The sequence below is a fragment of the Leptosomus discolor genome, chromosome Z (assembly GCF_034619465.1).
Source record: "Leptosomus discolor isolate bLepDis1 chromosome Z, bLepDis1.hap2, whole genome shotgun sequence".
Lineage (NCBI taxonomy): Eukaryota > Metazoa > Chordata > Aves > Leptosomiformes > Leptosomidae > Leptosomus > Leptosomus discolor.
In genome coordinates, this window is record NC_141419.1 from 974470 (window position 1) to 989380 (window position 14911).

Consider the following 14911-nt stretch of genomic DNA (forward strand, 5'->3'; position numbering starts at 1 on the left):
GAGGGCGGGGCTGTGCGACTGGGGGGGCGGGGCCCGCTTGCGGGGGTCTCCCCTGGCCGCGCCGGCGGGGGCGTGGCCGCGGTGGGCGAAGGGGGCGTGACCCGTAGTAAAGGGGCGTGTCCCGCCGCCCGGCCGCGGCGGCGGCGTTGCCCGGGGTGACGCGCGGAGGCAGCCGGCACTCCTGACGTCACTCGCGGGGAGGGTCCGCTCCCCACGTCCCCCCCCCCCCCCCCCCCCTCCCCCGCCCCTTCCTCCAATCCCCCCCCTCCCCGCTGCGGAGCGTCCCGCCGGCGCCGCGCCAATAGGCGGGCGGGGGGGGCGTGTCCGCCGGGCGCCTCCCGCCAATGAGGCGGCGGCGGCGGCTCGGGGCAACAATGGGGGGCGCCCGGGGCGCACGTGGGGCCGCCGCCGCCGCCGGGGGTCGGCGGCCCGGGGCGGGCTGGGAGGGGGTGGTGGGGTGCAGCGCGGTGCCGGGGCGCTCCGCTCCGTCCCGCCCCGCCGCTGCCCCGTGCGGCGCTGGGGCACTCCCCTCCCCCGCCCTCCTCCCGCCCCTCCGGGCCCTCCCCCTGTGTCACGGCGGCGCCCGCATTCGGGGACGGGCACGGCGGAGGGAGGGAAGGAGCGAGCGAAGGAAGGAAGGAAGGAACGAACGAACGGACGGACGGACGGACGGACGAGCGAACGAACGAACGAACGAACGGCGGCCGCCCCAGCATGTGGCCCGCCCGCGCCGTGGCGGCAGCGCGGCGGCGGCGGCGGCGGCGGGCAGGTGCGCGTCCGCTGAAACGGAGCGGGGGGGCGTAGGGGCGGGGAGCCAGCACCCACCCGTCCGCCCGCCCGCCCGCCGCCGCCCTCGCCCGGCGCTGTCAGGTGCGTGCCGCCCGCCAGCATGGCTCCGCCGCGCCGCCGGACTTAACGCCGGGCCGCCCGCCGCGGCCCCGAGCCGCCCGGGGGGGGGTGGGGTGGGGGGGAAGGCTGCGCGCCCGCCGTGCCCAAAGGCTTTCCCCCCCGCTGCCCGCCTCCACCTCCATCCCGCTTCTCCCCGCCCAGGTGCCCCGCCACCCGGCTCCGGAGTACGCCGGTCCCCGGCCGAGGATGCCGCCCGCCGCCGGTCGCTCCGGTTCATCTGTTGCTGCCTGACCGCGCCGCCAGCCCGGTGCAGCCTCCGCCGATGGATGCGGCAGCCCCCGCGACCTGCCCGCCCGCAGCCGCCCCGCTGGCTATCGTGCCGGGAACGACTCCGGAGCTCCGCGGCTGGTAAAAAAACAACAACAACAAAAAAACAACAAAAAAACCAACAACAACGAAAAAAAAAAACAGAAACAAAAAAAAGAAAAAAACAACAACAACAAAAAACCCAACAAAAAAACAGATCCAAACCAAAAACCGACCCCCCCCCCGTCTCGCCCGGGGCTGGAGAGGCGACCGATGAATATGCAGGATCTCCCCCGGCTCGTCTCTCCCGTTAGCCTCCCGTTTCCCGGCGCGGACCCGGGCAGAGCCGCCTCCTAGAGCTCCGCCGGACTTCGGGCTGCTGCACCCCCGCCGGACCCGGGCGCACGGAGCGGCTCCTCCTTCCCTTCTCCCCCTCCACCCGAGCTTGGAGCCCTTCTTCGCACTCCTCTTCCCTCTCGTGTTTTTGGGGTTTTTTTGTGGTTTGTTGTTTGCTTTTTGGTTTTTATTTTTCCTTTTTTTTTTTTTTTTTCCTGGGTGGAAACCCACCGTAACTCCGGGGAGGGGGTTGTTGCGGGGGGGAGGGGGGGGGCGGGAGCGGCGGGGAGGGGACCATGGAAGAAAAGCTCCAGGCGCATCAGGTGGAGATCGACCCGGATTTCGAGCCGCAGAGCCGGCCTCGGTCCTGCACTTGGCCTCTCCCCCACCCCGACTTCGCGGCGGAGGAGGAGGATGGGGGCGCGGCGGGAGGACCCCCGGCTCTGCCGGCCGCCGGCGGGGAGGGAACCGAGAACGCGGCGGCCCCGGTGGAGCGGAGAGCCGCCGCCGCCGCCTCCCTGCCGCCCCCCGGCGCGGACGTGGGGCAGCTCCGCAAGGCCAAGACCTCCCGGAGGAACGCCTGGGGCAACCTCTCCTACGCCGACCTCATCACCAAAGCCATCGAGAGCTCGCCGGAGAAGCGCCTCACCCTCTCGCAGATCTACGACTGGATGGTGCGATACGTCCCCTACTTTAAGGATAAAGGAGACAGCAACAGCTCCGCCGGCTGGAAGGTACCTGACCCCCCCACCCACACCCCGACCCGACCCCCAGCGCAACTTTCCCCCCTGCTCCCAAAGGCGCACCGGAGCTTGCCCCTGGCTGGGGGGGTGTGGGGGATCCCCGCTTGCCTCATGGTGCGGGGGGGGGGGGGGGGGGAGAATAAGGGCTCGGTCAAGTTTTGGGGACAGGTGGGTGTTGCGCGTTGTAACCGGGGTGGGCTCGTCCCCGCTTCACCCGCTGGCCTCGTCGCACGGCAGAGCCGCAGCACCGTGCCGCCGTCCTCCCCGGGGTGTGTGTGTGGGGGGGGTGTCAGGGCGAGGGGCCGGCGGCGGGCAGGGTGCTCACGGCCGGTTTTTCCGCTGGCCTGCGAGCACCGGGCACGGTGAACGACCGTCCCGCCGCCACGGCTCTGCCTGCCCGCCCCAGCCCCACCAGGTCCCCGAGTGCCGGCGGGATGCCCCGGAGGACAGCCGGAGCGGGAGGGCTGTCCCCAAACAGGTGTCTCCGGGCTGGCTTTTACACAGTGCGTCTCCCCGGTCTCAGCCCCCACCTTCCCCAGGGCTGCGTCCCCCTCCCCGGGGGGGCCACACGGGCGGCACTCGCCCCCCACGGCCCCACGCTGCCGCCTTTCCCCAGCTCCGCTCCTGGCTGGCACCGTGGGGCTGGGTGGAAATCCCTGGCGCGGGCAGTCACCCCGCCTCTCGCTCGGTGTGGGCTGGGATGCGCCGCACCAAACACCCTGGCACTGGGCAAGGAGGGTGCTGGGTCCTGGGGGGGGGGGGGGGGTGTCACACCGGCCCCTGCCCCTGTGGCTGCCACTCGCTGAGCAGGGGGAAGAGATCGCCCGGTGTCCAGATGGTGTCAGTAAAAAGGAGACGATTTCTCTTGAGCCCTCCCCTAAGCCCTGTCACCTCCAGTGTGATTAGTGTGTAACGAGGCTTCAGGGGCTCCAATATCCCTGCGGTCCTGGCACCGCGTCCCCTGGCTCTGCTGGGGGTGGCTGGACCCGGCCTGCCTTGCGGGGGGGCCCCCTTGGTTAGAAATGGGGCTCTTTTGGGGCAGGGAGGCTGGGCTCTGTCTGTCCGCGGCGCCTTTGGCCGGGCCGTGGGAGCTAGCGTTGCACGGAGGCTGGGCACCATCTCTGCCTTGCCCTGCTTGTGATGGGTGGGCAGGGGGCTGCTAGTGTCCCCCGGGTGTGGAGATTCACCAGGAGAGGGTGTTGGGGGCTGTGGAGGTGGCAGGAGGCAGTGGGGGGCCTCTCAAACCTCCACCTGGGGCGAGACCTGCGTGGCCCTGGGCACACGCTGGGGGAGAAGGGTCTCTCCAAGGCTTGTGCCCGTCGGGGGCAGCGGGGGGCAAGCACTGTTGGGGCCTGGGGACACACTGGGGAGGTTTGTCAGGGCTGTGGCAAGGAGGGCTGAGTTGAGAAGCGAAGGGATTCCCAGGCAGCTGTGTGTGTCACTGGGGTGTGGGGTGCTTGGGGACACACCCCTCCACCCCCCCAGCTAGGTGTCCCTGAAGGGCAGCCTGGGGGAGTGAGGGGATGGCGCCGTGAACAAGTTTGTGTGCCCAGCCGCGGTCGGGCAGGAGCAGGGAAGGGGGATGCTGGTGTCTCCCGGATCTGGCACACGAGCCAAAGCCGAGGAGCAAAGCCCTCCCCGGGTGGGAAGGAGCCCGGCGGGGGCCAGCGGCCCTCACTGTCCAGCAAGTGCTGGTGTCTTCCACCCGCGGCTTGCACGGGACGGAGAAGTGACCTGTGTCCTCTCTGGGCATGCCAGGGCTTGCACAGGGGACAGCGGCAACGCGCGGGTGTGTCTGTGCGGGTGTGCAAGGTGGCACAAGCTTCCTATGCCGCCTACCCGGCACTGGCTTTTGGCCCCTGGGTGAGGACAGGCTGTGACGGCAGCGCTGCCTGCCCGCGCCAGTCAGTCCTGTCGGAGGTGACCCTCGGGGGCACCCTCCTGGGAAAGCAGGAGCGGCCTTTCCCGTGGCAGCTGTCGCTCGAGGGGATCCCTGATGTGTCCCAGAGCCACGGGAGGGCCAACACCTTCTCCTAGCAAAGCCTCCACCAGGCAGCATGTGGAAGCAACGCGGGTTGTTCACCCCTGTCACTTGCCCAACCCACACACACACCCCCTTCCTGGTGTCCCTTGGGGTGGGAATGGCGCCCAGCCTGCGTCCCCACACCCACACTGCTACCCACGGAGCCCTGTCACCTGGAGTGGGGTTTGGTGGCTTTCTGGAGGGGGCTGCGTCCCTTTGTGGTCTGTGATGTGCAAGGTGGGGGGACAGGCTCGGGGTCCAGCTGCTGCGGGGCGCGAAGGGGCGTTTGCAGGCGCAGCTCGCTCGGGTGGGCTCACCCGGAGGCACCGTGGGTTGGGATGCTCCGCACCTTCCTGGCCCATCTCCGGGGTGGGGTGGGGGGGAGCGGCTCCGCCGGGGCTCTGCCTGTTGTCCCCTGGGCTGCGGGCAGGCGGGCGGCTCTGCTGCCAGGGCTGCGCCGCTGCTGCCTGCGCCCTCCTGGCAGCCCCCCTTGCCCCGCATTGGCACTGTGGCTCAAACCGCCCAGCCCAGCGCTGCCGGTCGCAGGGCAGACGGGAGGGCTGCCCAGTAAAACACCCTGCCCAACCTGCCTGCACAGCGGGCAGGGCAGGGTACCCTGGGGCCTGTCCTGATGCTGCCGGTGCCCGATCCTCAGCCGGGGTACGAGGGCTGGCAAGAAGCAGCATGCAGAGACCTCCTTTGCGTGGTGGTCTCGTCAGACACCAGCATGGCAGGGGTTAAACGCCTTCCCCACAGCCCCATGTCCCTCCCGGCTGTCCCCTGCCCCTGCCCCCCTGGATGCCCTGGCAGCTGGGGGTGCTGAGGGAGCGTCCAGAGCCCTGGGCAGTCCATTTGGTGGTAACGAGCTGCTGGCGACTTATTAAAGAGCCCCTGGAGATGCCACGTCCCTCCGGCCCCAGGCCTGGGAGAAGCATGGTGGATTCCAAGTGTTTCATTACCCAGCACAGTGGTGTCCGAGGGGGGTCTCGGGTAATGGGCTGCTCCTTTAATTAGCTCCTTTGCAGCCTCCCCACGCTGGGGAGAGTGGGATGGTGGAGGTCTGGGAGCCTGGCTGAGGGTACAGCATCCCCATAGGGTGCTGGCTGCGCTGCTGGTGGTCTGGCAGGGCTTCTCCAACCCGCCCCCCCCCCCTCCCCCCCCAGCTCTGGCACTGGGGGGACTTTCCCCGCAGGACCCCTTCCCTCATCCAGCTGGCCGTGGGGGTGCTGCGCCCACACCTGGCTGCGGTGTCCAACGTGCGTCAGGGATGTGTTCCCCCGGGCTGGTTAGTTACCCCTGGGGGGGGAAAGGATGCCGGCACAGGGTGCGTTTGGGGGTCAGTCCTCTCCTTCCCTGCCGAGCTGCGGGTTGCATTACATGGTTTTGCGGTGAGGTAAACTGAGGCATGGTATCTAAACACCTTGGCTGTGCTTGGCATCGGGACCAGGACCAGCCCTGTGTAATGGGGAGGGGGGGGCATGCTCCGGCCGCTGCCCCCCCAGGATGAGCATCTCTTGGTGCTGCAGCGGGCTGGGCCGGCACGTTGGGCTCGTGCACCGGGAGCTGCGGCTGCTGCTGCTTCCCGATGCAGGGCAGCAGGCGCCCGTTGACTGACAGTTCTGCTTAATTAGGGAGTTGTTATTTTATCAGTTCCAAAGCGCTTGAAGTTTTCTGCTTCAGCTCACGCTTTCCACTTGTTAATGGGAAACCAACACCCTCCATCAAAAAGGCAGCGGCACTGATGCATTTTAAAGGTTTCTGCTTGCTCCGGTTTGACATCCAAAATATAACAATCAAGCAATCAGCTGGTGGATGCCTGTTTGATGCGGCTCTGACAGCGCTGAAAACCTTAATTTCCCAGCCCTCCCCTACACCTCCTCCTCCTTTATATTCCCGAGTCGGTATCGTGGCAGCTGCTCCTGGCGTGGGGCACTGGGGGCTGCTGGGTCCTGCTGGCCCAGGGGAGCCGGCAGCGCTGTGTGCTCAGGGCTGGGGGCTGCCATGCAGAGACACCCCCCCCCCACACACCCCACAAGTGCCACCTTCCCCTGGCAGGGCAGGATGGGAACGAATTAGGGAGAAAAAGGGGTGGTAAAGGTGTTTGGGTGTCCCTGTCCCAGGGCACAACCCCACCAGGCATGGCAAGAGCATCCTTTAGGGGAGCAGCTCCTGGCTCTGTGCGCTCTGTCACTGATGCCACCCCCTGCCCAAGCCCCTGCCTTTCCCCTCTGGGATGGGGGCTGGTGCATCTGCCTGGGACATTGCCCAGTGCGGCTGGAGAGGCTTGAAACCAGTGCCTGGGGCTGACGGGGGCGGCTTTCCCCTTGCAGAGGGCAGCCCCTGTGCCAGCGAGGGAGTGGGTGGTGCCATCCGGGGGGGTGGCACAGCGGCCAAGGGGGCAGTTCTGGAGAGGCTGGGGTGACGTGGTTCTGGGGGTGACGTGGTTCTGGGGGCACACAGCGGCTCACTCCCATTTGCACGGGGTTTAGCAGCGTTCGTGCCACCCGGCATGGAGGGGCGCTGGGCTGAGCGTGGGGGCTGCCCGCTCACGGCTCCTCTTGGGGCGGTTTGGCTCGGCTCGGCTCAGCTCGGCTCATGGATCCCCATCCTCTCCATATATGGAGATTTTTCCAGCAGCACGGAGAGCCCAGCGCTCCCCGGAGAGCTGCCCGCGGGGAGCAGAGGGGCCGGGAGAGCCCAGCCATCCCAGGGGGCCAAGCAGGGCCGGGAGGTGCCTCTGGCTCCTTCACTTTGGGGAAACCCCTCTGCTGCATCCCCCGAACAGCCCCTGGATAAGCCCCCCGCAGCTCTCCCGTCCCCACAGGTGCCATGCCCCTGGGGCCACCCCAATGTGAGGGGACCCCCTGACCCTTTCCCACAGTACAGGCAGGGTCCCCCGGGATGCTGGGCTGGGGTACCCAACCTTTCAGCATCCCAGGGCTGGAGCGGGGGACTCCTCGCCTGCTCCCCAGTTCACACAGGGATGGGGGAGCCTGCTCGCTTCCCTCGGAGCTGTGGTGATGTGCTCCAGTGCTGCTGGTGGCATGGCTGTGAGGAATCCCCCGGGCTCCTTCCCACCTCATTTTTCTCTCTCGTTTTGGAGGTTTTCATCTTCCTTCTGATTTTTTTTTTCCCCCCCCTTCTGGAATCGCTTTTCATGCAGCGCTAACTGCTGAAGTAACACAAACCTGCTAAATGGTCCGGCTTTATGATAGCATAAAAATGATACTACAGCAGCGAGTGGGGCTTTATTAAACCCAAGGGAAAGGCTCCAAATGAACAGCTTGCTCTGCTCTTAGCTTCCCCCCCAACTCCCCCCCCCCCCCTTTATTTTTAATAACCGCTGGAATATAACCTACAGTTAAGATCCTGCAGACTAGAAGAGCGCTCGCAGCCTGGCGTTATCCTCGTCCGTCCCCACGTGCCGGTCCCTGTGCGCATCCTTCCCTCCTGCTTGCCCCGTGCTGTGGTGGGAGGACCAGCATCCCGGACTGGGAAACGAATTTCTAGGTGTTTGGCTTTGTACTTAAAAAGCCTCGTAAATATTTTGCAGGGAGGCTGTGCCCCCAGTGGGTCGGGCCAGGCGTGATGTGGGAGCAAGCTGGCGCTCCTTGGCCCAGCTTCCCATCTCGGTGGGATCTTTGCTGGGATGCTGCTGGCAACGGGAGGTCCCCTGGGCTTCGGGAGTGGGGTTGGATACCTGTCACCACCGTGTCCTCGCAGAGGGAGCACGCAGGAAAGGGATGAATCTCCCCCCTCTCGCTGCCACAGTGGGGTCCGCTGTGCCGCTGTGCCCTTGGGTCACCCGTGGGGATGCTCTGGAGCTGGGTATGGGATCTCCCCCTTGCCCTGCCACCCCACGGCACCCCAGCCCTGCCTGCAGGAAGGCAGCTGCCTTCCCCCGTGCCCTCCCGCGCCCACCAGCCGCGGGCTTGCTGCTCCCCGATCCCATTACTTTTAATTAGCCCGACGCTTCCCGTGGGCTCCTCTCTCCCGCGGAAGGTGCCTGATGAGTGCCGAGGTGAAAGGCACTTTGGGTTACAGAAGGACACGCGGAGAGGCTCGCCTGTCTGCCGCTGAAGCTCGTTTTGGGCAGCATCTGTTCATTATTATGTGGTGCCTTGGCCGGGCGCCAGCCAGGAGAGCTGGAAGCCCCGGCACAAAGCTCGCTTTCACCCGCCGCGGGGAGCGGGAGGCAGCCGGCGCTGGCAGGGGGGCGCGGGCACCCCCAAAGCAGCCTGGTCCCTTCCCTGCCAGCAGAGATGCTCCAGCATCCCAGAGCATCCCGAGCTGTCGCCTGCCGTGGGTCTGGCCGTGGGGTGTCCAGCCTCTGCCAGGGATCGCTGCTGTCCTGTGGGGGGAGGGGCAGCAGTGGCTGGGGGGGCTGCCCCAAGGGCATTAGCAGCAGGATGGGCTGATGTTGGGGTCTGCGTGGCTGGTGCCTACTTTTTCAGGAAGGGGCTCATCCTTCCCCTGCCCAGCACCCCCCGGCCACCCCTGTGCACCCCGCTGTGCCCGTCGGGACTGGGTGCTGTGCCGGGGCTGGGCGGCAGGGAGGCTTCTGGGCTTCGCTGCCCGCTGGCTCTCTGGGCGGGGGTGCCGTGGCGCTTCGTACCGTGGGGTGCAGCAGCAACGCAGCCTGGCTCCCTGCTCCCCTGGGGCCTGCGGGGCCGAGAAGGCTTCCCAAACAGCCCTGGGTGCTGGCAACGGGGCCGTGCGGGGGGCTCCGCCGCCTGGATACCCCCAGCGTGGGGCCGGGCAGAGCGTGGGGAGCTGCGGGCGGCGATGCCCCAGGGCACCCACCGCCTGTGCGTGCCCGTCTGGAGTCGCACGTGTTCCCTCGCACGCCCGTACGTGTGCGCTCGGGGCGTGCACACGCGGCACACGTGCGCCGGGCTCAGCCACGTGCCCTCCCACGTGCGCTCGCACCCGCACCGTTGCAGTCGGGCGCGTCGGGTGTGCAAGGGCAGCGCGGGGAAGGCCCCTCGGACCCGCCGCTGCACGGCCGTCCTGGGAGCGTGGGCTGGTGGCAGCATCCCCCCGTCCTTGGGGACCAGTGGGGGGCACAACGTGGCCTTGGTGCGGGGCGGTGGGTACCGGAGGGGCTGGGTGCTTTCGGGGACGCGGCTGTGGCTCGGTGGGTGGCGGGGAGCCTGAGCCAGGGTGCCGAGCAGCCACCTTTGATTTGCTGGGAATGGGAAAAAGAAACAAAAAACCAACCACCACACACCAAAAACGAAGAAAAAAAAGAAAAAAAAAGCCAACCCCAAGAAAGAGAAGAAAGGCGAGGGTTGTTCGGAGCCGCCTGCCACCTGGCGCGGTGCCAGCCCGGGGACGCTCCGGAGCAGACATGCCAAGCTGTAATTGCAGACAGGCTCATTTCAAGAGACGAGACGGTTATTTTTAACTCGCGTTAAGGTAATGCACTGATCTCCTGCCTGCTAGTTCAAAAGTTCAAGCCCCCCCCTCCCCAACGCCCCCCCCTTTGTCACCCAGCCCCCGCCGGTACCCCCCAGCCGGGCTCTGGGTGCCCCCCGGAATGCGCATCCCCTCGCCCGTGGCCCCGCGGTTGGGCAGCCTGGCGCTGCCAGCCACCCTCGCCCTCCCCGGGGCAGCCTTTGTGTCTCCCGGGGAGTCTGGCTCCTCTCCTGTGGGACTGGGAGGAGGCTGCAGCCGGGGCCAGCCGTGGGGTACGGCGGAGACAGGCGTTCGCGGGGTCGTGCCAGCTCCGTGCCCAGCCTTGGCGCTGCCGAGGTCCCCGAGGGATGGTGCTGGGGACGGGCGCTGCGTGCCAGGCTGCCAGAGGTTGCTCAGAGCCCGGTGGGAAAGCCTTGCGGTGTGGTGAGCGGTGGCACTGCTCACCCTCCGAGGTCCCCGAGCGCTTTCCAGTCACGGCTCCGTGTGGTGGTGGCCGTGCCCACCCCACTGGCACCTCCTCCAGCAGCCAGGCTGGCAGGGGCGGCCGGGCAGGGCGGGGGTGGTGGGACGTGGGTTCCCCCCCTCCTCAGGCAGTGGAGGGCTGAGCCTCTGGGCCACCCGTCGGGTTGGATCAGCCCCGGAGCCCCACGCTCCCAGCGCCGCTCGTCAGCCTGCGCCGAGGACCGTGCAGCCGCCTCAGCCCTGGCTGTTGGCAGCGGGAGAGCCCAAAAGCCAAGTGCAGGGATATAGCGCCTCTTATTTTCTTTTTTTTCTACCTTAAAATATATTGCAAAGTGCCAGGAGGGCTTGGGTGCCCTCCGCTCCTCAGGGAGCAGCTTGGCTACCCCTGAGTCAGGGTATCACTGGCTGCATGGGACCCAAGCGGTGCCAAGCAGGGGGACACGCCTGGCACCTGCTCCCCGTCCCTCTGCCCAAACCATCTGAAGCCAAAGTGGAGCAGAAATGCTCCACAACATGTCAGGCTTGGACCTGTAATAGCTGTAATTAATCCTTTGCCCCCCCGCATCCACCTCCCCTCAGAGCTCAGCTGCTGGGAGCTGGTGGGAACGAAGCCCCCGGGTGCTCCCAAGCAGGAGCAGCGTGCCCGTCCCCCTGTCCCCAAATGCCCTCTCGCCCTGCTTCGTGGCGTCAGCAGTTTGCCAGACGGCCGGGAACTCCCCGCGTGGCTGAGATGTCTTTTGTCCTCGGCTGTCGCATGGCCGGGACCGCCAGCTGCAGGTGCTGCGCTGCTCCTCCTTCCCGCTGCCGGCGCTCGGCGGTTCACTCCCCTTGGACGTAGCTGCTTTCAGCAGGAGAGCTGAGGATTTGGGGGGACCCGAGGGGAGCTGAGACCCGCTGGTGACGTTTTGCCGCTTGCCCGGGCTCGTCACGGGCCCTTGTGGCAGCGCATGGTCTGCCGGCGCCGATAAATCGGGGGGAATAGGCTGGCTGCGTCAGTGGTGAATGGTGGGGCCATTATCTGGGATGAGTTCCACAAGGACGGCTCGGCCTGAGCCGCGGGGGGAGCCTTACCGGGAATGCTCCTGGGCTGTGACCCCGGCAAAGTGGGGGACATCTCCTCGCCCAGCGGCCGGGGGGGTTACGTAGCCACGCGCCTCTCTGCTCCGCCTGTGTGGACCCGTGGGGTGGGAAGGGGCTGCCCACCTCCCCCTCTGCACGTGGGGACCGGGTGGGTGCCGTTGGCTCCAGGCTGGTGTCTGCCGACGCTGGTGGGAGTGGGCACCGCGCCGGTGGGCGCTGGCATTTCGAGCATCCTTGGTGCCGACCCCGGGCTCTTGGATGCGTTTGGTAGCGCGGGGTGAGAAATAACCCGGTGCAGCCTCCAAGGATGAGAGAGCTGGGGAGACCACGATGGGGACCGTGCTTGGGGCCACGCTTGGGACCTCCTTTAGCAGCGGGTCCTTCCCCCGGTGGGTGCAGGGCACCGGGCACCCTGCGCAGCCCGTTGGAGCTGCCGAGAGCCGGCGGCTGCCGGGAGCGGGGCGAAGGAGGGCACGTCCCTCGTCCTGCAACGCCGCGCCAGTGGGTGCCCACCGCCAGGACGCTGTCACCTCCTGCCCGCACCTGGCCTGGCCGGCAGCCGGCCCTCGCACCCTCCCTGCCGCGGGTGGAGGGCGCGTGGGGAGATGCAGGGAAGGGATTAATGAGCTGGCGGAGCGACAGGCTCATAAATTTCAGCTTTTTTTTTTTTTTTTTTTTGAGCCTGTCAAACCTATGCCTGTCCCAGGGATGTAAGACAGCATTTTATTGCTGCCTGCTTGATGGTTGTTCCCTTCTCCTCTGCGGCTGTGATTTATCTCTGCACTTTGCGCTGATTGGATTAGAAGTTTAAATGCTAAGGGTGCATAACAATATATTTTTCTTATTAATATTAAAAAATCATTATTGGATTTTTTATAGTTCTGTTTTGAATTGAATCCCTTTGCTTGATTTATTCTCTCTCCCAGAGTAGAATTTAATGCTAATAGGAACAATCATTGCTTTGTTTTGAATCTTGGACTGTTTGGAAAACTTTTCCTGCAAAGGGAAATTACAGCATTATTAAGAGTCCATTAAAAGAGGGTTTGCCCATTCCTGGCTATTACCTGCGAGCTGGAGAGAAAACAAAAAAGCAAAGACAAAGAGTCTCTTTTGCAGCGCTTTCTGCTTACACCCTTCCCTACGTGAAACGCAATTAGCGTGCCAATTATTATAATCAGCTCTATTCTATCACAGGTATTAAGCGCAGGTCCCGTAGGTTCGATTTCTTGCGGGACGCCGGGCAGCGGCTCGCCTGCGCTCACCTGGGCGAAAGGCAGGGGCTTGGCTGCTGCGACGCGGGGCAGCGGGGACCCCGGGGCTGCTCTGCTTCCCCCCGGATTTCCTATTTTTAGGGCAAATAGGAGAAACACGCCAGCAGCCCCTGGCTGATGCCTTTCGCAGCGGGTCCCAAGCGGCGGGATGGAGGATGCTGGATTTCCTCCCCTCGTGCCGGTGCAGAGGCCGAACGGTGCCTCCGCCCGCGCGTGGGGACCAGCACCCAGCACCCTGCCGGCCCTGGGACCCCCCACAAAGCGTGTTTTGCTTTCAGGCAGCTGCCTGCAGCCCGCAGGGCTCCGGCAGGCAACTGGGCTGGGCATGTGCCCCACGGGCAGCCCCGGAGAGCAGAGGCAGGCAGGTGGGAATGGGGCAGGGGGGCACGATGCCAGGCAGCTGGGGACATGCCCGGGCTCCGTGCACGGCACTGGGACGGGTGCAGCGGCAGCGGGGAGCTGCGCCAGGCTTGGCAGGCGGCTGGCACGGCTGGCAGGGAGAGCGCAGCCTGCCCGGGCACGGCTGGGGCAGGCCTGGTCAGCCAAGGAGGAGCGCCAAGGCGGAGCGGGGAGGCTGGGGCGTGGGGTGGCTGCTGGGCCTGGCTGGGAGCGGCAGGAATGTCTGCCCGAGGCACGAACCTCCTCCCTGCAGCGCTGCGCCGTGCCAGGCCGCCACCCTGCGCTCTGCACCCCGAAACCTGCACCCTGCAGCCCTCGCTCTGCTCCCCGTACCCTGCATCCTGCTCCCCAAGCCCTGTGCTCTGCACCCCAAAACCTGCACCCTCCTCCCTGCGTTGTGCTTCCCAAAACCTGCACTCCGCACCCCAGAACCTGCACCCTCCTCCCTGCATCCTGCTCCCCAAACCCTGCGCTCTGCACCCCAGAACGTGCACCCTTCACCCTGCATCCTGCTCCCCAAACCCTGCGCTCTGCACCCCAGAACGTGCACCCTCCTCCCTGCATCCTGCTCCCCAAACCCTGCGCTCTGCACCCCAGAACCTGCACCCTTCACCCTGCATCCTGCTCCCCAAACCCTGCGCTCTGCACCCCAGAACCTGCACCCTCCACCCTGCGTTGTGCTCCTGAAACTCCACTCCCTGCATCCTGCCCCTCAAACCCTGCACCCAAAAACTTACACCCTGCACCCCAAAACCCGCACCCCACGCCATGCATCCCAATCCCTGCACCCCAAAACCTGCACACTGTACCCTGAATCCTGCGCCTCGCACCCTGCACCCGACGTGCCCAGACCCCCACGCAGACATTGCTTACTGCAGACCCGTACCCGCTCCCAGTGCGCACCCGGTACCTTGGATCCCCCCGTGCACCCCGTACCCTGAACCCGCACACCCAGAAACCCACCTGTGCTTGCTGCACACCCCGTACCCCCACGCCACCGCCCTCCTGCCCCCACCCAGCCCACCCCCTGCCTGGAGCTCATCTGCCCACCGTGCCCTCCCTGCTAACCTGGGGCTGCTGGGGTGGGAGGAGGTGCAGGCAGGGGGCTGCAGGCAGGAGGGTGCGGAGGTGCAGGCAGGGGGGCTGCAGGCAGGAGGGTGCGGAGGTGCAGGCAGGGGGGCTGCAGGCAGGAGGGTGCCCCCACACACTGTGCCATGGGCTCGGCTTTCCCTGGAGCCACCAGCCCCCTGCCCCACGCATCTTGTCTTTGGTGGGGTCCCTACCTTAGAGTCACGGCTTGCGCACTGCCACCATTCCCAGTTGGCCCAGTACACCCGGAGCACTGAGAGGCTCCGTCTTCCCGGGCCACTGTGCCTGGGTGACAATGGCCACGAGCCCCGGAGTGCTTGGCTCTACCTCTGTGACCCCTCTGTGGCTTACAGGGTGTCACTGCAAGGTGCGTCAGCTGGGGGGGACCCCCTGTCCACCCTCGCCCCATGGCACACCAGCATGAGCAGTTGGGATGTGCACCCCCATGGGTCTGGGGGTGCAGTGCTGTCCCTTGGGGACCACCCTCTGCTCTGGCGGGGTGGGCGTCCCCAGCACACCTCTGCGTCCTGGCCCACGCCGGTGCGATGGGTGTCGGGAGGGCACCGCCGCCCACCCCCCGTTCCCACTGGGGCTGCCAGGCCAGCAAAGTGGGGGGGTTCTCCCCACCGCTGCCAGCGCCGTGGCAAACGCAGCGAAACAGCAGCCTTCGGCGTAACGAGAAAATGCCAGACGGGTGCGTCAGCTGCCGGGCTGAGGGGAGCTAAGCCAGCCCTGCCGGGGGGTCTGGCTCGCCCAGACCCCTCTGGAGCTGCGGGCTGGGGCCCTCCTTGCACGCCGTGCCAGGGAGATGCTCGCTCAGAGGTGGTCCGGCCGCCTCCCCGCTGCTGCCGGGACGGCACCCCGGGGCACCCGCGTGTTCCCCCAACCCCGTGCTGGCGGGGGGCAGCGGGCACAGCCCCGGCGGGGCTGCCGGG

At 66.6% G+C, this 14911-nt stretch overlaps 1 protein-coding gene across 1 annotated transcript in view; it reads left to right on the plus strand.

Moving 5' to 3' along the window:
- The first annotated feature begins 1787 nt into the window (after positions 1-1787).
- FOXO6 (forkhead box O6) overlaps positions 1788-14911 on the plus strand; it is a 36945-nt gene continuing 23821 nt past the window's right edge. The window contains exon 1 of the mRNA XM_086479586.1: positions 1788-2225. Coding sequence (XP_086335712.1) covers positions 1788-2225 — 438 coding nt within the window. The remainder of the gene's footprint in view (positions 2226-14911) is intronic.